The sequence below is a fragment of the Epinephelus fuscoguttatus genome, linkage group LG2 (assembly GCF_011397635.1).
Source record: "Epinephelus fuscoguttatus linkage group LG2, E.fuscoguttatus.final_Chr_v1".
Taxonomy (NCBI): Eukaryota; Metazoa; Chordata; class Actinopteri; order Perciformes; family Serranidae; genus Epinephelus; species Epinephelus fuscoguttatus.
In genome coordinates, this window is record NC_064753.1 from 24,876,148 (window position 1) to 24,902,716 (window position 26,569).

Here is a 26,569-nt window from a genome sequence, read left to right on the forward strand (position 1 = left end):
CGAGGGTCGACATGTCATCTGCCTGTTAGTGATGCAGTGCCGCTTTGTATATGAATATGTGTGGCTTCTCTCCAGGAGGGCCAACTGCTTTAGCTCGGTGCCATTCATCAAAAGCTGCAGGGTCTCGCTGGGAGCAGTAATTGGAAATTTCAGAGTTCAGGTTATTTAGTGCTAATTAGCAGCATTAGACAGCAGTAAGGTGACAAGTGACATCCAGGGCACTGACAGAGACCCCTCCCCTCAACCCATTACCCGTAAAGAGCTACGGGAGCACAGATATCAAGACACTTCCTCTAACAGGGGCGACTGTCCCCGTCAGAACCAACTTAGAGCACAAAGTTAAAAGGTTACCCAAGGCTGCCTGGAGTAATTAATCCTTTCAGCCTTTTCAATTCTGTCAAGCCCCTGCATCGTTTCGTTGTCCTGAGCTGCGCTGTTGTCCTGAAATTATCAAAGAATTAAAAGCTAAAAGTCACTCCAGCTCAACCGCATGAAGGGCAAAGCAGCATGGTTACACTGAGCTAAAATTAACTCCTGTGCTCGCTACCAAAAGGAAAGTGAAAAAGACAAGACACTGTCACAAAAATACCAACGCTTCAACTGTGTGTGTGTGTGTGTTGCTGTGTCTAGTTAGACTTTGTCATCCAGCCACGGAGCAAACAAATTCTCTCTTCGGACAGCAAGAGAGGATCTGAACATTTGGGGGATATCAAGGGCAAATAATAAGCTGCCATTCAGAAATTCCCTCAGAAGAGCTGTCTGTGGTTTTAACGGTGATCGACAGCGCTGACATTTACCGAGTCAACCTCAGACTGCAGTCTGCAATCCTCTTGGGACAAAACTTTAACCTCAGCTAACATTAGCGACGCTAAATCAACAGCCTCCCTGTATCTGCCTTGCTTTTGTATAGACAGAGATTGAGAGAAGGCAGAGGAATCGAAAGTTACGAGACAGTGATGTTTTAAAGGAGGGAGACAAGTTTACGACTTTAAGACATTGTGTTTGTAGAGCTCAGATAAAAACTAAGTGGGGTGGTACTGCAGAAAAGAAGCTTTTAGAGGAAGTTTCAGGAGATCCGAGAGCAATGCAACACAACTGAGTGTTCACATAGACTCTCTATGCATAAAGGACATGAACAGAAAATGGTGATTTCTACATTTACTGGTAGTGAATATGATAATGTGTACACATTTTAAAAACAAGACAACATAAACATATTCATCATCAGACCCTTTTTCATTATGGTTATGTGATGCTAGCTATTCCTTTACTTTCTCTGGTTGTATTAGGTCACTGATTTGTGAATGTAGCACACGCATGCATCCATGATAAGGCACGAGCTAAACTTTGATGGCAAGCGGGGGTAAAATGAATGGTTTAAGAACACTGCAATCGTGGCTCCAAACAGGAACTATTACGAAGAGAAGTGCAGATCAAGAGAAGAATATTTCAAGCAGCGCTGTTAAAACTGAAGTTGACAACAATCAACTGAGCCTAAGTGCTGTTGGCTTCTTAAGTAGTGCCAGTGAAATCTCCACAGCAACCTGATGAGGGTCTGGCCCAAGCTGTGTATGAGAGTTGTGTGGAAGAGATTAAGTGCCAATTCTAGTGCCATCCCTTTGTACAGCATGGCTGTGACTGACAACAGTCAACAATAAATAATCTGATGAGGAATAAACCTGCCTCAGGTGTGGCCTGTCCTGAATAGGGTAGGCCTGCGCTACTGTGTTTTAATATTGGTCATAGTGGCGGTACTTTGAGAAACCTAATACTTTCTAAGGTGGTACACAGTAGAAAAAGCAAGAGGGTTCCTGGTTCGATTCCAGGTGCGGGAGCCCCTCTATGCAGAGTTTGCATGTTCTCCCTGTGTCAGTGTAGGTTTTCTCTGGGTACTCCGGCTTCCTCCCACAGTCCAAAGACATGCAGGTTAATTGGTGACACTAAATTATCCATAGGTGTGAATGTGAGTGTGACTGGTTGTCTGTCTCTATGTGTCAGCCCTGTGATAGTCTGGCGACCTGTCCAGGGTGTACCCTGCCTCTCACCCAATGTCAGCTGGGATGGGCTCCAGCCCCCCCAAGACCCTCAGAGGATAAGCGGCTGGCTGGATGGATGGATAGATGGATTTGTTCATTGTAGTCAATCAAGTAGTGGGACTATTAAGTGGAAATATTGCATTTCAGTGCAACTTATGCATCAATGTGACTCAGCATTGCACTCCTAAAAAATATAAGATTCACGATGGCTAGTGAAAATAAATCGATGCAGCAGAACCGGAGATATTGTCTTTTTTATTTAACGAATTTTCTTCCTTGTCAAAACCTGACACACACTACATTACCTACAATGCAACTCAACAATTTGTTCAGATATTTGAGTGTGTTACGCTGGTGGTTGTTAATGTGATAAGTTCACTTCTCTCTAACGCCACACCACTTATAGATATTAACATTTTCAAACTTGAGCATTCAGCCCTACATGTAGCTGACGCTGACTCAAGTGACATCACTTGAGGACAATTATCTGCCTTCACACAGCTCCCTTTGGAGCCACAAGGGGCTTTGTACATCGTTTTTTGCACGACACCTATAGAAAGACTCTGTGGGGGTTCCCCTTTCACAATTTCTCCATATATACACATATCATGATATAATTATTTCATATTGCCCACCTCCACAGTGATGGTTGAGGTCAGCGGGGGGAGAAATAGGTCATTTTTTACAGTGGAAATTTGGCTTATCATAGCAGGAAAATCTCTCCTGCTCCATTCTATTCAAGTGTCCCATTAAGCCATAAGAGTGTGACAGTGAGCCAACACGCACAAAACACTGTTGTGTACCATTTGACTTGTCATTGCAGAAATAGCACAAGAGTAATTAATACTATCAATAATGACTTCATTCCATTTAGGTGAGTTCATCACAGGATGCATGCTGCCTCACTGTCGTGCCTTATTGGGACACTTGATGGAACCGAGCCAGCGTTTCTGAAATTTGTTTCACCTGAGGCCCTTCTGTGTGGAGTTTGCATGTTCTCAGGGTTTTCTGGCTTCCTCCAACAGTCTAAACACATGCAGGTTAAGTTAATTAATGACTCTTAATTGCCCGTAGGTGTGAATGTGAGCGTGAATCGTTGTCTGTCTCCATGTGTGAGCACTGTGACAGTAAGGTGACCTGTCCAGGTTGCACCCCACCTCTCGCCCAATGACAGTTAGGATAGGCTCCGGCACATTCGTAACCCTGAAGAGGATAAGCAGTTACAGACAATGAATGAATGAATGTGCTTTTTCTGCTACAACAAATCAAAATGTCTGCTGTGATTAATTTAGTCAACAGAGGAAGGTCGACAAAATGATAAAACACCGGAATGTGAGTGAAGCGTCTGAAGGGCATTCGTCAGTGGGTACCTCAGGTTAGACTGAAAGAATAAATGGAGTGTACAGTACAGCTGCAGGGAGGAGATTCTGAGGCGTGTGTGCGTTCCTCATGGGGGCCAAAGGTCAAAAACAGGTCTGGCTTGTTTTTGCTGAAACATTCATTAGCATAATATGTTGCTTGCCCACTGAGCACTGTGGTGGACGAAGACCAAGCCACAACAGGATGTCCACTTAATGATGTGTCTTTAGAATCAACACCTGCCGTTGTATTGTGGCAGCTGATTGTGCAGAGGTGCTGGTTTTCCCCTCTTATGGGATGTTTTTTTGCCAAGTGGAAGAAGCCATTTCTATTAAATTTACTTAATATTTATACCTAAGTTTATAGAGCTTGGGTTCTCAAAGTTTTGGCGAATGCATGCCAATTTATGGAGTCAGCAAATGATTGCGTGCCGCACAGCGCAGTTGAAAGTTGTCCATCGAAAACTACTAACTTTAGTTACTATTCAACCAGTAGGTTTTTACAAGTCATTCCTATAGACTGGATCTGTAAGCCTCTCACATTACCAGATAATCTGTGCTGAACATTATTACCAACCAGGATCCCAGAACAGAATTGTTGGGAGAGGTGAATCTGGACTAAATCGGTCCAAAACTCCTGCAGTCTGAGGGGGACACAATTTGATGCAGTCCCTTAGTAGTGTATAACATGTAAGCTGTTAAAAGTGAAAGAACTGATATGCACTACAAATTATTAAAATGTAATATATGCATTTCATGTAATGTTCGAGGGCTGCACAAAATGTTCATGAGGGTCGCCATTGGTCTGTAGAGTCACACTTTTAGCAGCAATGTTCCAGAGAGTGACTGTCATTATGTGGCAATGCGAGGGCATATATGCACGCATGTGTCCTGAGGGTCATTGGGGTCACTGATATCCTGCAGTGCCCCTTTGTACATTCTCCCACTTGTGCTCACACACTCACACTTTTTTATATACTTGCACACTTATCCCCACTCCCTCCATTCACCCTGCTAACCCCCATTACCCCTCTGTGCTGACAGAGAGCTTTTCCAGTCCAGGCCACAGCAAAGGCTCTCCTGCTGCCTCCCAATCGCTGACATGCTCAAAGAGCCCTCCCCTCCTCCTCACTCTTTTTCCCTGCACTCCCTCAGTCTCTCATTGCCTGTATTGCTCCCATCGCCCTATCTCTGTGTCATTCTGCAGCTCTCTCTGTCATAAAAATGAACTTTGAGTTAGTTTTCTGTGTGTTCTGGTGTCTGGTCGGGCTCTGTAAAGTTGCTGTCAGCTTCAATCTGATGACCCAAGCAGCGATGAGAAGTGAGAAAAAACACTCAACAATCCCTTAGAAACACAAGAGGGAACACTGGCCACCAGACACTAATACACTGGAGTCTCCAAAAGTTGTCAAATATCAGCAGCCAGCTGAGTTTTCATTAGCTCATAACTTCATGAGTACACACGCTCAGTGGGCTTAGGAAGCTGTGGCGTGTGTGTGAACTTCTTCTGCTCCTGGACTGGATTCTTTAAGTGTTTTTAGAGATACTGTGTGGTAAAAGTCACTTTTGAACAATTGTTTATATGGTTTTATTTTTCACCAGGCCTGGAGAGGCAGGTTGCTCCCCTAAGCTGACTGACCGTCTAAATGCAAGCCAGTATTGATTGTCCTTCCTGCGGCCTTTCACACAGCCTTGCTGAGGACACATTAAATGTGTTATAAGCCATTAAGAGCTCCAGGCCTCAAATCTCACCTGTCTAACTTAAAATATATTGACATATTGTGCTCTGGCAAACTTTTTATTTTTTGACGTAGCCTCTGGGTGTGTACTGATGCCTGAGCAGCGTGTGTGTGTGTGTGTGTGTATGCGTGTGCTTGTTTATGTGTCTGTGTCTATGCAATATACGCTCTCAGTACTGAGCTGCACACTGGGGAGCATGTGTCAGTGTATGGTTTTGTTGGGTACACGCAGAAACATTGAATCTGTGTGTGCTGGTGAGCGTGTGGTTTGTGTGTGTGTGTGTGTGTGTGTGTGTGTGTACAGGGAGAAGGCTCGTCCTCTCGCTGCCCCGGGGGCTCAGAGCCCATTTCCTGTTGTGCAGTGTGATAAGTTTCCCTGTCAGATCCTCCCAGCACCACTATATTTCTGATAAGCTCCACTGCTAGTTTTCCCGACCTCTGGCACTGAGATCAATTTGAGATTGATTCAGAATGCCCTGCTGGGCCGAGCTGGAAGATCAATTTGAGATGGATTGTTCACGCCAGGGGGCCAATGACACGCAGTGCAGTGCTCACTTGCTTTCTCTCCTTTGCTTTCTTCACCCCTCACTCTCCCCAACTGTTATTTCTTTCTCTCTCTGCATTTTTCTCTCCTATCTACTCCTCTCTCTTTCGGTTGTTTCACACTGTACTGTTGTTGCTCTGTATTACACCCTTTGTGTCTTTTGCATCAATCCTTACTCATGCCTCCTTTTCTCCCTCTCCCACCTGCTTCCCCCTCTTTTCTCTTCCCAGCCTCGAGTAGGCAGTAGGGATAGAGATGACTTCATTAGCAGAGGGACCAACCCCTGTAGACTGATAAGCCTGCAGGACAGGAGCGATAACTCATCTGGCTTGGTAATGCACACAGCCACAGAATATAGATACCAACACACACACACCAAAATGGCTGGAAAAATATTTTCATTTTCTCAGTTATGCGATCATGGTCATTCTTGCTACTGTGCACTAAGCCGGTGCCACCACTGCTGACTCATGACCTTGTGCCACAGAGCATCATGTCTACAGCCTCCATATCACTCTCTCTATATCCACCTGTCTCATATCCTCAGTCGCTCTCCGCTGTCTCAAAAGCTGTGGCGGCGGCCCTGAAACCGGCAGACGCACCCTCCTCCCTACTCTGCACGGAGTGACCTTTTCCCCAGCAGTACATCCACCTCTGACTGCACTGACCTTTACCTACAGTACAGTCCCCCATCATCTCTCCCAGGAATGGACTGCAGACAGCACATCGTCTGTGCATCCACGCAGAGAGAAAGCCGACAAGGAGCAGAAGGAAAAGCTGGACAGAAAAATGAAAATAGCAGCGACGCTGTAAAATTGATGCTGAAGTGGAAGGGGAGGGTACAGAGGGCTTTGATGCATAGTTAGTGGGCTGCTTTTTCGTCACAGCACCAGCAAAAGCTTGCTTTAGCTACATTTTGTTGCCAATGGCGGTCACTCACTTGCTCACTCAGGGATGGTGTGTGAGGATGCTGGGTTCGGCCTGCTTCAAATGAAGTAGTTCATACCAGGTGTCGTCCCAACATGTTTAAAGGTGTAGTATCTTAAGTTCTATATGGTAATTGATTTCCTGGGTCTGGTATGATCAGTTAGGGGCCCAGGTCAAGACTTTATTATGGCCCAGGTCAAGGATTGATAAGCTAGGTTGAAAGGTTGGATTCCATCTAGATTGTCTCTCTGTCACCTGTCTCATTTTGTCCCAAAGTTCACAAAAACAACCAACCTATATAGGCAGGGTAGTTGGAGCTGTTATTCAGAGCAGTTCATATTGGCTTCGAACCCTCTCTCAGGCAATCCTAAGTGCTTGATTTGATGCTGTACTTCTTGTAATAAACCTTTCTATATACAAGCAAGACAGTGTCAGCGGAGTCTCCTTCATCACCTTCACATCATCCCTATTTAATAAACAACAAAGGCAAGTGTTTATAGCTGTTCAAAATGACCCCACAAGACACTGGTATGGTCACACACTAACAAGACAGTCTCTCCTTAAAGGCAATCAATTGCACAACTGAAGTTGTTGTAACAATAAAAAGAGAGCTCAAAGTAGACATGAATCGGATTAAGTGGCATCTAGGAGAAGGATTGCAACCAGCTGAAACTTCATCCATGTGCCAAGCATGAACTCCCAGTTAGAACTGCTTCAGTGCTCATTGTTCAGGGTTTTCTTTCACCAGGAGCTGAATTATCCAGAGGTCTCTTCCTCTCCAAGACAAATGGACACAGTGATCAAAACTGGTAAAAACACAGAATAAAGCAGTTTCATGATACTAATCAGTGCTTCCACCTGCTAATGTGTGCTCACCTTTTTTCTGATCCAGATGTTCAGGAGGTTTTTACGAGGAGCAATCAAGATTTTTTCAATGCTGCTCATGGCAGAGGCATGAAGTACAGTGGCTGAGGTGAAAACTGAATGGCCCTTTCTCAAACCATTGTTTGGTTTATCCATTCTGAGCTACCACAGAAACACGGTGGTGCAACATGGTGGACTCAACATGTGGACAAAGACCCGCTCCCTCGTAGATATAAACAGCTCATTGAAAGTAACAAAAACACAATGACTCTTATTTTTTGAAAACATACTAAAGTGGACTTGATAATTGGATTGTCAGTTTCAGAAGGTTACCATGAATTGTCATGGTCCAACTAAATTCTAATATTAGAAATGTGTGTATGGGCTAAATTTAAAGATTTAGAATAGAATAATGTTTATTCGGACATATGTGTATATTATGTGATACAACGCTCAAAAATCCTGCTGTATTGCACTGGGAGTGAGCCAGGGTCTTAAATATGCACCAGGCAACAGATTTAATGTTCATTCTACAGTCAGACACTGACCTACAGTAACTGGCTGCATAGTGTCTGACATGGCCAGAACACCAGAAAACAGTGACACACAGGTCAAGAACTCTCTCCACACTTCATTTAACCTCATTTCACTGAGGTGCAGGTGCTATTTGTGAGGAGAAACTAAATGGTGAGAAATTCCTCACTGTGAACTGGAGTGCTTTTCAGTATACAACAAATGAACATCAAAAACCAAGGTCATGCTGCAGTAGGTGATTTTTTAGCGCCCTCATTTTCCTTCGGTAGTTGATTTTCTGAGTATATATCAAAAACTATCAAATTCATGCTGCACTGACTGGGCAAGTCACGAAACACCGGACAGATATTTGCGCTTAGGAAATGAATGGTAGCTTGCAGGATGGTTATAGTACCCTTTACACTGCCCCATTCATGAGCTCACACTAGACTCCTGCAAGGATCAGGAGCAACCTATTCACAGTTAATCATCATAACCTGACAACCACACTGGGAAAAGGGTACAGGGTGGGACTAGATCGAGCACTGTATTTTACATATTTTTATTCATGTGTTTTTTCAGGCAACACCATGCTATTTCCTCCCATTAATAATACATAAATATGAGTTGTTTTGTTAAATATGAGATGTTTATCACAGTCATTTTTCAAAAGAAATAATCAGGATGTTGTGTGTACAGATGTAGATGTGGGAAAATGTCATAACATCTGGTGGTCAGTCGAGTTGTGACAATGAGAGTGATGTCACAGAAATATGTCCAGCAGAAAGACATCATCCATAAAAAAGGGGGAGCTTCGACATTGTTTTCTTAACTGCAGATTTCTCTATATTTGCCCTCTGCTTTTTCACTGCTTGTGGTGGTTTTCACAGATGTCAGCCAGCCAAGCCTCAGGCGAGATACACATATACAATCTGACAAAATAAGTGACAAGTCTTGCACAGGAACAAATGAGATGGAGGAAGACGTGACTAAAAATACACTCTGTTAAAAAAAAAAGCTGCTTCCTGTAGCTTTACAGATCTGTTCCCAATCAGGGCTGGGTGATGTGGAGAAAATCAAAAATCACAATATTTTTCATCAAACACCTCAACATTGATATTGTGAGGGTATCATAGGCTTTCAAAAAATAACGACACTTAATCATCAGTAATGTGGATATAATGACTAAGTGGGTAAAGGTCATAATAGAACAGCTAGAACAGTCAGGGAAATTCAGAAATTTATATCACTGTAACTTTGTAATGCAAAAGCAGGAAAAGACAACATACATGATATAACTATATACTATAAAATTATTATTATTATTATCTACTCTCATATCACAACATCAACATAATAGTAATACTGTATATTACCCAGCCCTATTCCCAATGCCATACCTGCCTCTAGAAAACCCTAAAATGTCCATTGTGTAGGATTTAGGGTTATCTTCTAGGAGAAATTGTATATAATAATCATAATTTTGTTTTCATTATTTTATAATCACCTAAAAATAAGAATCTTTGTGTTTTTTGTCACCTTATAACGAGCTCTTTATATCTAAATATGGAGTGGATCCTCTTTCACAGAGTCCGCCATGTTGTTCTTTAATAAATCAAATGCTGGCTCTAGATTTGGCCATAGTTCTCCCATGCAGGAGTCAGCGACCTAAGGCACTAGCCGTAAGTCTGCAAGAGAGTTTCTTTGCAAATATGGAAGTGTTAAACACCATTTTGAAACCAAACGTGAGAAAATTTTAAATACTCATCAAACATGCTGGGTACCTGGGTATGGAAAGCAAGCACACATCCTCAAAATGTGAGCCGATACTAAAAATAATACTACTGAAGCAAGCTATCTCACTGCTCACTGCATTGCAAAATGTGTAAAGTCATACACTTATGGCGAACATATTCAGGAGACTATCCTCTGTAGCTCAGAGGTTTGGTTTAATGGGTTACCAAACAGAGACAATATTAAGTTAGAGAGCAACACACAGCTGGTTTGAAAGAAGCCACTGTATTTAGCATCACACATGAAGAGAGCATAGATGTGAATAACATATCATGTTTGGCTGTGCGTAAGTCAACAAAAGGTGAAATGGATTGACACTGTATTGATAAGGCACACTGATTAACAAGAAAATTTAAAAATGGCACTTCATATCAAAATGGTTTCTGACCCCTGTCTTTCAAGCTTGGATGGACAAACCAAACACTGGTGTCACTAAATCCTAGAGACATTCAAAGGATAATTCAGGTCTATTGAAACCTTTGTCTTTATTTCCATAGTTTTTGTCATCAGTTATGATGACATCACATTTACCAAACTAATAGCTGAGATGGTGACATCAGTATAAGTCTGACAGGGCTGGAAACAAGTGGTCAAGCGACTGCTTAGCTAGATGTAAACCAGGCACAACTAAGGCAAGAGTCAAGTCAAATAAGTTTGACGTATGTGTTTTTTGTTCTGTAATGATCATATGACTGTTCATTCCTCTTGCACCATAGCAACTATAGCAATTAAAGTGGCGTGCACAGTGTAAGCGTAACCAATGAAATTGATGGCCAAAACCAAAACAGTAAGACCCAAATTGTAATAAACCAGAATTATATTTTCTGCTGCACTGGCCCACTCATGTAACCCATTTCCTGTCACCCTTGTACACATTTTTGTAAAATCTGATTCAGAGCCTTCAAGTTGCGACACGCTGTGTATCACACAAAACAGAGAGGACATCATCACCCACTGCTCCTGCCAAATACAGACTTTATACCACCTCTCCTGCCCCTGTTCTCTTTTAGCCTATATGACAGATGGGCCCGCTGCATCGCTTCCTAACTTAAACTCCGCTATGACCAGCCTTTTTGATAATTAGAACAGATGAGAGAATATTAAAAGAGTGAAGAGCGTGGCAAAAGCAGACAAAAATACCAGAGACCAGATGCTCAGTACACCCTGCCACTTGGTGTTCAGGCCAGTCCGCTCTTCGGATGCAAAATGGAGCAGATAATGAAATGAGCGCTGTAATGACCTGAACACAGGCTGGACATTTCTACAAAGGGAGGTACAACCACAGAGCCACAAACTGAAGATCAGTGCAGGAGGGCTGCAGAGAAACATCAGAGTCTTTGCAGTTTTATTGCTCTATCTCTTCTATAACAATAACAGGGTGGAGAGACAAAAAACTGCTTAACTACAGCAGCCTTTTTTCCTGGTTAACCCATACAGCTCTTTAAGTTGTTAGATTATCGTACACACACACACACACACACACACACACACACACCTCTGGGCCCTTCCTCTGGCACCTGAGCCTTCTTATACAGGCCACACAGTACAGTGAGCTTTTATAGTAGTGCACTGGAGCACACAGAGGTCATGGCTGCAGCGGCGGCAGCGGCATCTGGGTTGTGAAATGCCTGCCACTCTCTCAACCCCATGTCTCCCTCCACAGCTGGGGCTCAGCCAGCTAGAGGGGACCTGCAACAGTCAGAAAAGCATGGACGATAAATGATGACAAAACCCTTGTGTTGTCGGGGTCGCTCTGGAGCAAATGGCCTGGGGGGAGACGTGTGAGAGTGGAAGTGGGAGGAGAGGAAGAGGAGAAAAAAGCAGCTACTATCATGAGACAAGAAATGACTTGGGCTACATTAAGGCATAAAATGAAACAGAAACTTTTATTGGGTTTAATTGTAGAGAGAAGGTAGAAAATGTTATTGTTGAGCTAAATAATCCAACTTTCTAGCAATAATAAAATGCTGGCAACGCGCACAGTGTTTCATGAGGAGATTACACTGCTTTAGCGTCTTAGACATGAGTTGGAAAGTTTGTTTGCAAAGTAATCTAGGCCACAGGCAGCAGTGTTTGTTGGCCAGCTCTGTGAGAACAGTGGGAGGAGGGAGAAGACGGGGCACGCTGCTGCCAGCAGCACGGAGCAGGATTATTGGAGTCTGGACAGAGAAATTTTTGGTGGCTGTCTCGTGGTGATTTACATTTGTGGCTATAGCTGTATTGTAGTTTCTGTTTCTGGGAAATGATCGTGTAGATTGGCTTGTCTTATGATTTATTTCTCTCTTCCCTAGGACTCAAATTTATATAGAGTTGTGCAGGGAAAGGGATAAACACATTTAGATGCTGCCGTCCAATGAACATGAAAGCAAAACCATTTTAATCACTTTTTATGTTTGTAGTTTCACATCATCATGTGCATATGAATGTTTTCAGCCATGCTATCAGCGTGGCTCTAGGGATGGCAGTGTTGGTGCCAGCTAATTTTGGTCCACATTTAAATATCTCAACAACAATTGGATGGATTGTTATGACATTTGATACACAGACATTCATGTTGCCCAGCAGATGAACTCTACTGACTCTGGTGATCCTCTGACTTTTCCTCTTGTGCCTCCATGATGCTGTAATTTGTGTTTTTTACTGAAGCTGGCACTGTCGCCAATTCAAAACTTGCCTCTGGAACAGGCTGATCACTCGTCCTCCAATACTGTTGCTTGCAGCTTTTTCCAGAACCTCTCATCCAAACAACTTCACACTCAACATGCGCCTTCTTGGGTCCTAAAACAAAAGCTGTCAGTCTGGAAGTTACACTGCTGATGCTTGAAATGGTTGAGTTTGCTACTGTGTAACACCTCTTGCTCTCGTCATCTGTTCTTGAACGTACTGTAGCGAGCAATGCAGAGCGAGCTGTACCCAGCATGCTGTGCGGCAGTGTTACAGTTAATAGGGGACCCCTTTCAAAACACAGTGTGTCCATGTATTATTGATAGCTCTCACACTGATCGCACTCAGCGCTGCACTTCCTTGGGTCCTCAACAAAACACCCGCTGAGTGTGATGTCGATTGGATGAATGGTTGTCGAGAAAATCAGACAGACAGGCAGGGACTCCTTACAATTTAATTAGATGTTTCATTCACATTGCTCGCAGTATGATTGGTGATAATTTTGGTCTTTTCATTTAACTGGGTGGTCTGTGCAGTAGAAGAATGCTACTTTTGAAACTGGTGCTCTACAGCCAGAGAAAACAGAGGAAAAGAGGTAGAAAACCTACAACTACCACAATGCACTACACCACACTGGACCAGTAAACATGTGGGTAGGTGAGGCAATGCGAGTTGTTTGTTTTGACACAGGAAACAATATGGAGGCCTGCTGGTAACAAAAGATCTCGAATTACAGTTAAACAGTACACTAAAATACGTTTCTGAAAATCTGAAAACATTTTAGATAAGAAATAGGTCATCTTGGTTCATCTTTGATCAGCACTGCTTAGTTTTACTGTTTGATCTCAGTTTTTTGGCCTCCATTGTTACTATTGAGTTAAAGTAAGTGGTGGCCACTGTGTTCACAAATTCTTCAATTACAGCTAAACATTCCACTGAAATATGTTTTTGAAAACATTTTACTAATTAGGTGATGCGGTAACAGAATCTTGGTTAATATTTGATTAGCACTGCTTAGTTTTACTGTTTGATCTGAGGACAGAGAGAGGGACATCTCTATCTCTCAATTTGCCTCTATACGAAAAGTACAACCTGTTTTTCAAGCAACAGCCCCAGAACCAGTGAAACTGGGCAGATTTGTGCTGGGTGATGAGCAGGGAGATCTGGGAGCTGGTAGGTGTACTGTAATTCATTTACACACACTACTCATGTATGATACAAGGCTTGTTGAAAATCAACAAAGTATCCCTTTAATGATGTTCCCATTAGTCTCAGCTGTGATAATTTTCTGTGCTAATTAGCAAATATAGTCACACGCTAGACAAAGATGGTGATCATGAGCAGCATTATACCTGCTTTACATCAGCACAAGCATTGTCATTGTGAACGTGTTAGCATGCTGATGTTCGCACTTTGCTCAAAGCCCTGCTGTGTCTAAGTATGGCTTCACAGAGCTGCGAACACGCCTGTAGACTTTTAATCTTGCTCTGTTCTGTGAGTGTACAGACTGGACGGGTTCTCAGCTTGGTTTAGTTCATTGAATGCGCCCATAAACCCGAAATGGTCACAGAGAGCCGACTTTAAGTCCATGTAATCTCAGGCTATATCAGGACTGCTACCTCAGGTGTTTTCCATTTGTGGTTAGTCATTGCGTGTGTGTGTGTTGTATGACTAACCTCATTAATGCACGGCCGCACGCTGTTGAATAACTACATGGTGGAATAGGCAAATAACGTTTGGGGGGGTTTAAGGTTTAGGCAGAGGTGGTCATAGGGAGTGGAGGAGGGAGCACAGCCAGAGCTGGATTAACTGTTTTGAAGGACATGCCGGGGACATAATATATAAAGCCCCATACTGCAATATTCACACGTTACCCTACATAGTATGCCGTGATGAAACCAACACAGGCAGTAAATGGAGCTGCCAGGAGTGAGAAAAATATCAGTATTTATAGAGGAGCTGGAAACATATGTGGAGTCCCAGTTATGCAGGATGATAATGAGATTTGCTGATTTGGCTCAGCATCAGTATTATTACATCTGTTAATATTCATTTCCAGTTCTCATTTGTATTCCTGTAGTATTTCAGTATTATTTATTTCAGTATTATTTATTATGTCAACCCCAGTTGCTTTAATGTGAATATCTCACTATCTCCATTGTCAGCAAAAAGACTCGTGTGCCTGTGTTGGCGCAGTGATACACAGCAACGTCCTTATTCCACATCTATGGAATTAAGAATATTGAATTTTTTTCTTTTCTGATAACGTGATGTCTTCTGAGGGCCTTGCTTATAGATTCCATGTCCATCGCTCTGCTGCAAGAAGCATGATATATGGTCGTCCAGAGGGCATGTACTATAGGAGAGTCAGTAGGTTGAGAACTCAAACTTCACACAGAGTACTTTCTGTGGTTTATGCTCATTAGAAGAGCTCAAGCCTACAGAGCTGCAGTCAGAGTAAGAGATGCAGTTCAAGGAGAGTGTTGGAGGTAAGAGTAATGAAGGCATGAATGAATTTAAACAAGCTCTCACACCGTCCTCTCTCCCACTGCCCTTCCATTCCCCTCGCCAGCTATCTAAGCACGCTGTTAGTGTTAGTACAGCTCCGCAGCGCTGTATTGAACTGCCAGCAATAAACAGTAATCAGCTCCACTCATATGTGTGCACTACATCAACAGAGAGATTAAAACATTGACGGATGGAGACAGCACCTCTGGCTAAAATCAATAGCAGCTTACATACACAGCTGGTATGAAGCTAATAACGAATAATGTTGCATTGATTGCAATGCCGAGGTGCACCCACTGAGTTACAGAGAAAGGGTTGCGGCAAAGAATAGAGGGCACGGAGGGGGTGGAGGTGTGGGGGGGGGGGTCGTACTCACCCATAAGTGGTGTTGCTGGCCCTCTTACTTGATGCCCTGGAGCGGCTGGACTTCAACTCTCCACTCATGCTCATGTCTGCATGGAAAAGCAACCAATTAACTTTGTGCTGATACAGTAAAGAGCATCATAACAAAACACAGCAGGGGTACAAAGCACAGGGAAGAACGTTCAGATGATAAACTAACCTGAAACCTCTCTGGATCGGCTGGTTGTGTTTATCCTGCTCCCAGAATTACTTTTTATTTGAGCATAACAAACCTAAACTGCTGTAGTTGCTGTCATGATTTGACATGATAATGACTGAAGGGCTGGCTAAGACTGACAGTGACTGTTTTCCATGTGCATCTATCATCTATCAATCTCCGTTGATTGCTTCTGCCACTCCGAGCCAGCTGTTCGCCTCCATTTTTGTCTCCTGTCTGCAAGCAAACATCAGAAACCTGGTGCAGCTTTAGACTTGTCTCAAAAGCCAAATCCCATCTCTCTCTCTCTGTGTGCTCGTGCGTCTCTCCTGCAAACACCCCTGTACACATGTACCAATGGGCCATTTAACCAGGAGCCATCTTGATTACAGGATACGCCAACAGCTCACTGCTCACGTTGGTTGTGGCCCAGCAGTGATTTACCAAAGGTGAGTGTAAAAGAGAGAAAAAAAGTGAAGGAGTAAAAAGAGGAGGAGAGGAGAGGGGGCCGGTCTGACATGGACAGATGGGTGGTGAATGGAGTGTGACTGGGCCAGCTGCACATACACTCACACAGCGTGACTGTCAAATGGCTGGAAGCTACAATTAATTAAGTATGGGGTTTGAATGTGTGAAAAGAAATTTAGACACGTGTATGCGCCTTTACCTCCCACAGCAGTGATAATTTCCTGACAGTTTTAGTCAAACAGTGACCTGCTGGCTATAGCTTCTCTGCAGCCAACTCTGCTGGTTAGGAACTGGCCCCTGCTGCTGACACCTTAACTATTATTCGCCTGAGCTGTGCATGTATGCACAAGCAGAAAACCACTACTGTGTGATAGATATGAGGAATATAGAGAAATTAAATATAAAAGAGGGCTAGGCAATACATTGATTGATTGATTTCTTTATTTTGTGTCATGCACACATTCATGTGCCCAACCCTCAAGGGTTTACAAGACGCCATCACAGTATCATTGCAGTGGTCAGAGGCAGTGGTTCCCAACTGGTGGGTCTTGGTCCAAAAGTGGGTCCCGGGTCCATTCTGAATGGACCGCAAGTGATTCATGAGTGCGTCAAGTTTGTAAAAAAAAAAAAAAACTTTATTTGAAGTATAGTGAATTTCCGGGACAGAGCTTTTACTTTGAAGTGCCATTCTCTGCTGTAGAGTGAGTGACTAATGGACAGCTACATAAAGAGACAGCAAACTAGCTCAATGACATGGCCAAACGCAAGTACTGTATGACGCTGAATATGTTAAACTGTGAGGACCTTGAACAAATGACTAAGAAGGAATCTGGACCCAATGGCTGGACCAGTTGTGAATCACTGATCTTAAGTACATGATATCTTACTGCTCAGTCCCCAAAAGAAATACTCTGCTTTCTCTCACAGGCCCGGCAATCAAATTCAGCCACAAAAAAAGTTCCACTTTTATAGCCTAACGCTAATTTTACATGGTCATCCTATCAAAAGAAATCAACATAAATGGAGGTCATTTTACTTAAAAGTACATCCCTTGTGTCTTCATATGCAGGACAGTAAAACAAAAAATAAGCCTCATTCTTAATTTCACCTTTATTGCACAACAAACAAAGTCTGTCCTCCTCTGGGGTCACATTAAATCTTCCGGTCTCTAAGGCTAATGGTAATGGTAATGTTCCTGTTCCTTTGTCTTTTGTTTGAATTATACTTCACATAAGGCTCTACGCTGCAGCTAATCTTTATGAGACATTAAGTTCATAATTTTGGGTTACACCATATATTAACAGACCATTTTTTCTCTATATATAAGAAACCTTTTGCTCCTATTCTCCCCGATTTCACAGAGTAACTTGTTCTGGGTTGTAAATGACAAGTTCTTCAATTAAAATAAGAATCTCAACTCACTGGCCTAGAGATGACCGTGGGAGATGTCCCAATTAAATGGCTTTTTAGTAAGTCTCTGATCTGACATCTTCACAAGTCTATTCCAAAGCTGATGCACTTGAAGTTTATGTCTGATGTCTGGAGGTTCCCATCCCATATCTACACTAATGGCCAAAACTGGAGTAAATTTATGGACTCCCAAAAAGGATCTAATTGATGCACAGTGTTACAACTTAATTAGTGTTAAGGTTAGTGTATTAATGTTATATTGATATCATGATATGAGACTAAATATTGTCTTAAATTTTGGATATTGTAATATCAAAAGTGTTGTCTTTTTCTGGTTTTAAAGGCTGCATTACAGTAAAGTGACGTAATTCTCTGGATTTATCAAATCATTCTAGCTGTTCTATTATTTGTCTTTACCCAATTGATCTTTATACCTACATTACTGATCATGATTCATCAGAAATGTAATTGTGTAAATACTCTGTGAAAGTACCAATGGTCAACCCTACAATATCGCTGCAGGGTCAACATTGCAGTATTTCATTAAACATATCAGGAAATAAGATTTTCTCCATATCCCCCAGCCTTAATATAAAGAGATATTTTAGATATCTCTAAAACACAATTAAGTAGCAATATTTGTGTGTAGAAAATACTGGCATTATAAAAGATATGTTAGAAATATGCTAAATATAGCTTTTGGGATGTCATACCCAAATGAGGAGAGGCATTCATTGTTAATTTCACTCAGGTAAAACAGTTATTTCAACTATTTCAGAAGTTGTAATTCAGCCTCTAAGGCCATAAAATGAAACAGATATAAGGGCATATCATATTATTATACATATTACTTTAAAGTCACTTTGATAACTAGTTTCATATATTGTTGCCCACCTCTACTGGATAGGCTGTACTGTTTGTGCACCAGCGTAATATTTTATTGTGACAGTAACTGCACCCTCCAGGACTAAAAGATATCTTTAAAAATATACTTGACAGTTCCTCATCCACACAGACTGGGACAGGGGTGATTGTGTGGCAGGAGAAAACTGAGTTTTATAATGTGTTTGCTGAGCGACATGACGACTGTATGATTGACTGCATGAAGAAGCCATTACACAGGAAGAGGGGAGGATGCTGCTGAGCACAGTTGTCTCGCTCTACGGGAGCAAAACCTCAGGAGGTAATCAGACTGTTATTTGGTAAACAAAATCCTATGTGCTACAATTAACTTCTCCAGTGCAGACTCCACACACACACACATGCACACACACACACACACACACACACCTAAACGGAAATACATACTCATATATTTATATTAAAAGTACTGATAACAGCTTTCATATTGAGAATTGCAATTTTTATGGAAGTTCGACTACTTAAACACAGAGGCCTGTATAAATATCACTTAAGGCAGTGATGATCTATATTGTGCTCAGTAATTGTGTTGACTGTGGTGATGATGAATGTGATGATAATAGCGATTGATCGTTGTTGTTGCTGTGATGCAATTATACATTTTTCCCTGAACATTATCTGTAACAGTAACACTTGACTTAAACCCACCTGTTTTAGCATTCATAAGCACTACATACACAATCATAAATAATTTAGAACACAATATAATGTAGCTGTATGCAAATATGAGGACGTTTTAAGTGCTTATTAATGTGCAGTATTTGACTTCCTCCATGAGGACGTGGGCTGTTTTATCATATTACAACAGTGTCATTAATTTACACACCAGCTTCTACTTACAGTATGGGTGCCCACAGAAAGAGCTAAAGTCATTGACAAATACATAAATGCATGTTAACTTTTAAATTATAGTGTTGTAAACTATGTGTCAAATGCTTCAGTGCTGCTTGTAAAATATTAAATATGGGGGTGTTAAATTAAAGTGTTACCAATATCTGATCTTTTGTTTCTCATGTGTGATTTTTTAAAATGTCTTCCTTTAATTTAATTTAATTTAATTTAATTTAATTTAATTTAATTTAATTTAATTCTAATGTTTCTTTTTTAATGTTTTGGTTGGGTGAAAAGTTTTGACTGTAACTCTACTTTTATGTGCAAATGACAGCACTAGTATAGCATATGGAAAACTGATTCTTGCATCAAAGACAAGTACTGTACATTATATTGCAAATCACAAAACTGTACGTATGGTGATGTTATCATTATCATGGGTGGCATCGCGGCATAATAACATTCTGTAAGGTGCCATTATTCTCACTACAGATCAGCTGAATCAGAGATGAGCCCAAGAGACTCCAGTCCAAGTAGATCATACAGGAATCAGACAGTATGTATAATAGACACTGTGCTTGTGAAAGAGGAGCAAAGGACACCAGAGGACACATCAAGGTCACACATGATCAGCTGTAATGAGTTAGAAAGCCTCCGCCTCTGCCACGGTCTGCGGTCTGTCACTGCGCTTTGTATCAGTGGATGTCAGGCTGAGTGCCACACTGTCGCTTCATAGTGAGCCAAAGTGGGAGCCCGCTTAATCACACAACCTGGGAACATAATAACACAGTAACAACATGGAGAAGCTTCTCTTATTCTGAATTATTCTTAATCTCCAGAGGAGGCGGGGGACCGGACAGCCTTTAAAGATCTCAGTCAGTCTGTCAGCAACCTGAAGTGTCCTCTCTACCAGCTCCCGGAAAACTGCTCTGTCTGAACCTGTGCTTTCACCTCCCTGTGTACACTCTATCAGGTTAAATTAAGTATTTTATTAATCTGTTTTTTGACATTGCTACTTAATATAAGGCTTCTTGTGATTCATGTACTGTATGCAATCAACTCAAGAAAGAAACATCGAGACAGTCATGGACACTGCTGAAACTAGTGCACAGTATGTTCACACATCCTTTTGGTAAGCAGCCTCATCTTCTTGTGCAAACACACCACTACTATTGTTTTCCTCAGAATATTACTCGTTGTTTGGAAAAAAAAGGCACCCTAATTTGCTTTGAAACTTGTATCGACACACACTCACACAGCAAGACAATAGTTAACATGTGGTAATGGGCATAGGAAAATATAATTTACCACCGTATGTTCTGTTAATCTGAGCACTTTGAAGTCACTGATGTGTCGGAGATGGGATAATACCACGATCAGATAAAAGCATCACTCGATTTTCTGACTTCTACCATCGTTTTCTTTCCTCTTGATTCTTCAATTTTTCATGCAATGGGTTGAAACTCTTTTTTTTTTTTTTTTTTAAATGTATTCTTCACCTCAAAATCACGCAGCTGATTTCGGAGCAGAACACAAAAGCACAAGCTGGTGACTGACTCAAATATTTTCAGTGGTATTTCAATTTAAGAAAAAACTATATTTTGTTATCCTGCTGCTTGTACGTCTTCTTTTCTCAAACATTTCACCCAAAAAAGACAGAGAAAACAAAACAATTATGACTGAATGTCTTGGCAACAATAATTTAAACTATGACAACTGAGAGTGCAAAATTGATTTCTCTTTAACTGGCTTTGGCAGATTTAAGAAACTATTTCATACCTTGGTAAAAACTGAAGTACGATACTTATTTTCTTTCTTTTTTTGTAGTGAACATTTTCCTTAATTACTGCCACTTCTTTCAATCTAGGCAATGACACTGCTAAAACTTTATAACTTTTTGATAATCTTAGCTCAGAACAAAGCTGTCCAGATAAAACTCCAGATAAAGAAGCAGAAAGAGGCGTAAGTACAAAATAAATTTCTCCACCTGGGTTTGTTCCATTCTTCAAATATGACAATGGTTGTTCCACTCGTATTTCGCCTTAAACTTCCAATTAATTACATAATTAATTTTGTAGATTATGTGCTCTGTTGTCTTACTCTCTATTTGCATCCTTGCATATTTAAACCATTTAATAGATCAGAAAAGAGCCTAGTTTCACTTGAATATGCACACAGCATTTTTAGCCCTCACTTGCCTCAAAGTTTATTAATCAGGCCACAGTCTGGCACCCCACATAGGAAGAGACGGTAGTTTGTCAAACATGGATGTAAAAGCGCAGCGTGCACGCTTCTTGCTGCCAGGCTCCGCACTCTGTCATAGTGCATCCTCTCCATTTTTCTGTCTGCAAATGACCTCAGGTCATACTTAGAGCCAAGTGGCAACCATGAAGCTTTAGTTTCCACTCTCTGGGCTAACTGCAGAGTAATCACAGGCATCACTGTCAACATTAAACATGGATTATAACCTTAACAGATGAATAAAACGAAGCAGACAGGAAAGGTGGGAAAGGTTGATGTGAACAGACGGCATGTTGAGAGAGATGCCGATGTGAGTCAGAGAGAAAACCGATCTCTGTACACAACAGTGGTGAAACATGAGGTGAGCGAAAGCTCAGTGACTGTACGTGATCTGAGTCATAGACCCTGAAAAGATCTCACATCATGGCATACCACAGACAGACAACTTGAGATGAGTTTCACTTTCACTTTCTCAGCCTGTGCTGAACTCTGCTGAAGACTTTCCTAACAGACACTGCGAGTAGAGAGCTGCAAGTTGTAAGGAGATGCAGCAGCTCATATTAGGACGTGTCCACTAAAGAGATGCACGTTTCATTCAACAGCTGAAAAAAGAAAGTATGCTTCAGTCCATCAGACAGACCAGACATAATTAAGCCTTTGGATGTTTCTGTTTCACAAACCTTTGCGCTCAGAGAGCAGGTCCTGACCTTGCCAGTGTGGAAGACAGATTGATTTGATCATACACACCTTCACAGTGTCTGGTGAAGTTGTCAGAAACACCTCGTAATGCATCACAGTGTTAACACCATAACCTAAAACATCCCGGTACCAACCATCAAAACCTCAAACTGATTGAACCAAGGTGTAGGTGCGGAGAGAGGCAGGAAAAAAACGTTCAGAGGCAAAAGTGAGAAGGATCGTGGGATCCAGATGAGCAAACACAGGCTCAGTCTGTGAACAGAAAGGCTTGAGGGAAAGATGGGAGGGGAGGGCAAAACATGAGGCACAGTGGAAAAAAATTGTCTGTCAGAAACACAGTGCTGCATGCAAACACCCACTGACACATGCATAAACACACCAACACACAGGGATAAACCCCTGTATACTCACATCTTGGGCTGAACAGGGTCATATCAGGAATGCAAAACAACCAGGAGAGGATTTCTTTTCGTCTCTTTTGCAACTCTCTCTTTTTATGTCCTCACTCTTGCTGTGTGTGTGTGTGAATGTGTGTGTGCCAGTGTGTGTGTGCGTTCAGGCTGCCGTTTGGCTAACTGCTGTGATACTACTGAGTCAGTGACAAACCAGCTAGAGAAGCACCAATGGGATGTACCAAATGTTTTCCTTTGGCAGGGGTGGATAGTGGTGCACTGGGCTGTTCCATTAGCAGGAGAACTGGCAGGAGGATTGGATGAGTGTGCAGCTGGTTTCCCCTCAGCAACAGGAGCTTGGCTGGAGCTCAGGGCTTACAGATCCCAGCCAGGCGAAGAGGAAGCTGACGGAGTGTGTGTGTGTGTGTGTGTGTGTGTGTGTGTGTGTGTGTGTGTGCGTGCATGTGTCTTAATACACATGTCAAAAAGCAGCAATCTGAGAACACTGCTGTGCATTTCACACTGATAATGTGCAGAGTAACAGACATACAAAAGCAAACAGAATGATACATGCACACACTCACATGGGGATTCAGAGGATAGAATGGACTTGACATGTTTTAAGAGGATCATTTATGCATTAACGATTATTTAAAGTAGAGGCATTCATGCAATAATATACACCGAGGACATGGACACATCTCCTATGTGATTATGCAAGACAGGAGACAAAGGGATTAACGGTGAGTACAACAATTGCTGTCTCACAACGGTAAATTTGCAGAACTAATAAGCAATTATAAATTGAAAATGCTCAGACAAACAGTGACTTAATCTGCACACTGGACCATACTGGCGAGGTGAGCTACATGTAAACAAACTGAGGCTTTTAATAAATCTCCAGCAGCATCATTATTACTATGTATCACAATGTTATTTCCATCACTGAGATCTTGATTATGATTAACACCACATCTGAAAACACGCCCAGCTGAATCACTTTTTTACATATTGCATGCTGTCTAATCGCTGCTCCGTTTTTGTTTGTGTGGTAGTCGGAGAGAGACTACACCTGAGGGTGTTTAATCTTTCTGGCTCCCAAGGAGAGGCTTTCATGTGGGTTTAATTAGCTTCTTTAACAACCAACACAGAGTAAGACTGGCTGTAAGCCAAACTTTAATCTTGGTCAAGTCTAAAATGATTATTACCTCTTTTCACACTACACTTAACCCAGGCACAATTGCATTATTAAACTGTTAACCCTCGGATAACTGGGCTCTCTGTTGTGTGACAAGGAGCTACATAAGCCCTGGGTTGTCGATCTATAAGGCACAATAGCTCTAAGTTAGAAAAACATAATGTGAATAGTTGTGTTTCTGTTTATTTGTAAAATACAAAGACCTTCCTGGTTGCAATGCTGATGGCTACAATTAAATTCTGCAAGTGTTTTTGTATGTCTCCATATGTAAACTAAGCTACTATGTGAGTCAGTGACATATCAAAATATCTAAACCCAGACTGACATGTGTCGTGTGTGATGTTGCACAATAATAATACAATGTATGGGTATTCCCTTCAAACACACAGGTTGTAACCAAGCCTTCCTGCTGCCTCATGTAGGTGCCGTCTGCTCAGCTCAGATTTATTTGGTGAGACTGATATAATATGGGATGCCAGGAACAAGATGAAGTGGCAGAGCTTTGCAAATCTAGGGTTACCATCGAGCCACAACCACAGTAAACAAGTTAGGTCATGGGAAGCATGATTAAACTGGAATGGTTGGAGCTTCATTTTATGTGTGATTTTAAGTGACATTCTAAGTTCAATGGGCCTCATTCACAAACAGTGCGTAGACGCAATACTGTGCCTAAACCATGCGTTTGGAAGTTTTCGCAGAAATCTGGGATTCATCAGTATTTTCTTACCTGATTTTTCCCTGCTCTGTGAACAAATTTAGACCTGCGTCATGCATATATGCAGAAATGATGAAGGCCTGGCTGTGTTATAAAATGTACACACACATTTTAACTAAATGCAAATCAAAGTGAAAAAAGCCACTGCTCATTCGTAGGCAAAACACTTAAAGAGGTGCTGGAGCTGAACTTAGAGCCTTAGAAAACAACAAAACAGCAGCCGCACACTCAAACACTGTGCATATATCAGTTTAATGCAAGCTTTCGGTCATTGTGACCTTCTTCAGGCATACAAGACAAGTGAATGCAGCTGTACATAAGGGTTCAGGCAGTAACATCACTTGATTGCAAAATGCCAGACACCTGTGTCAAACATGGCAAAGGCTAGAAAAGCATCATGGGAATTGCAGTCCCAATAGTTATTCTAATAGCCTTGGACACAAGTGTCTTCTGAAAACAGGAAACACCAATACATTGAAATTATTTACAATATGTACACATAAAGTAAGAGTTCAAAAACACAGTAGAGAAAAGCAACAAAATCTATGCAAACACCAGGTAGTGGCCATCATAAAGCATAGTAGAGCATAAAATCTATTGTGATATGTTTAAAGTACAACGCTCATGTCAAATTCCTCATTGAGACCTAGTGGTTGGAAAGTTTCTAAGGTGTGGATCCAATAAAGCTCTCTCTGACATAGTCGCCTGTCAACATCACCCCCTTTCTGAAGAGTAATTTGCTCTATTCCCTGGAACCTAAGGGAGGAGATGGAATGAGAGTGATTATTAAAATGACAGGCTACATGGTAATTAACATCATTTCGTCTTATTGAACTTTTGTGTTCACTAATCCTTTGTTTGAGAGGAGGAATGGTTTTACCAGTGTAGATTTTATCACACGTGCATTTTAACATATAAACAACATTTTTTGTATTTACCCTTGTGGTAACTGTGCTCATTGCCACAATACATGGAAAACTAATACTTTTACACATCCCAGAACAGGGAAAACGTTTCCAGTAAGAGGAGTTTTCACATGTAATCCTGTTTTCAGTAGACACTTGTGTTCAAGGCTATTAGAATAACTATTGGGACTGCAATTCCCATGATGCTTTTCTAGCCTTTGCCACGTTTGACACAGTGTCTGGCATTTTGCAATCAAGTGATGTTACTGCCCGAACCCTTATGTACAGCTGCATTCACTTGTCTTGTATGCCTGAAGAAGGTCACAATGACACTATTATTTACTAATGCATGCACTTATTTCATCCTCAGCCTTTTAACCTTATCATTTATTGTCATAATTGAAATATTCTGCAATAAATACAGAGTGGCCCAGTCCTAGTTTGTAGTATATGGGAATGTCTGTATTGACATGCAACAATTTTAGTTTTCATTGTGTCTATTTAATCTGCCTGTCAACTAATGATTGCTTCTCCCACCCTTTTAGCTTTTTCTTATTATCATCATCAACAGTATTAACAGTGTATATAAAATACTATGATCTACCACCAAGCAGGTGCTAAGATATCATATCTAACCTTGCTGAAGATACTGCAGTCCATGCCTGCAGGAGAGAACACATTAAGCCTCCTAGCAGACTTATACATTGAGTGCAACCTACACCGTGTGACATGGATCTAATAAACTTGGGTACGACATTAAGTTTGAAGTATGCAGACTGTACAACGACAGAGCGTACAGAATCGCAGTCGACAATGCACGATGCAATAGCTTCCCATACTGTGTGTGCAAGAATGCTGCATGGGTTATTACCTCTCCATTGATGAAGCATTGGTGTCTGTGTGTTTGCTAGCTGTGAGGTTGCTATTTCCTTCCGTGCTTCATCCATCTTAATGTGATCATGGTAAGTTTTGCCTCCATTGCGAGCTGCTATCCATCTGTTTGTTTGGGTTTAGGCCAGCGAGTTTCTGTTGGTTGGTTAGTAGACATTGGTTGTAGCGGCAGTCACAGTGTGAGATGGTCATCCCAAATTTCTGACACTGCCGGAACCTTAGGATCACCGTTTTAGAGCCATGACCAACGAATAAGCACCCCATGAATGATGTTACACACTTAGTGTAAAGTTATATACTTAACGTAAAATTAAGTAGGTAAGGTTTGGGCATGTTAAATTACTTTCGTTGGGTTTTGGAGAAGAAAGATAGGGCGTCTTTAGATTTAGGCC

At 41.6% G+C, this 26,569-nt stretch overlaps 1 protein-coding gene across 1 annotated transcript in view; it reads right to left on the reverse strand.

Moving 5' to 3' along the window:
* si:dkey-234i14.2 (heterogeneous nuclear ribonucleoprotein C) overlaps positions 1-22,650 on the reverse strand; it is a 50,447-nt gene extending 27,797 nt beyond the window's left edge. The window contains exons 1-2 of the mRNA XM_049565804.1: positions 22,488-22,650; positions 15,324-15,399 (exon numbers count right to left, since the gene is read on the reverse strand). Coding sequence (XP_049421761.1) covers positions 15,324-15,399; positions 22,488-22,509 — 98 coding nt within the window. The 5' untranslated portion in view covers positions 22,510-22,650. The remainder of the gene's footprint in view (positions 1-15,323; positions 15,400-22,487) is intronic.
* Between the last annotated feature and the right edge of the window lie 3,919 nt (positions 22,651-26,569).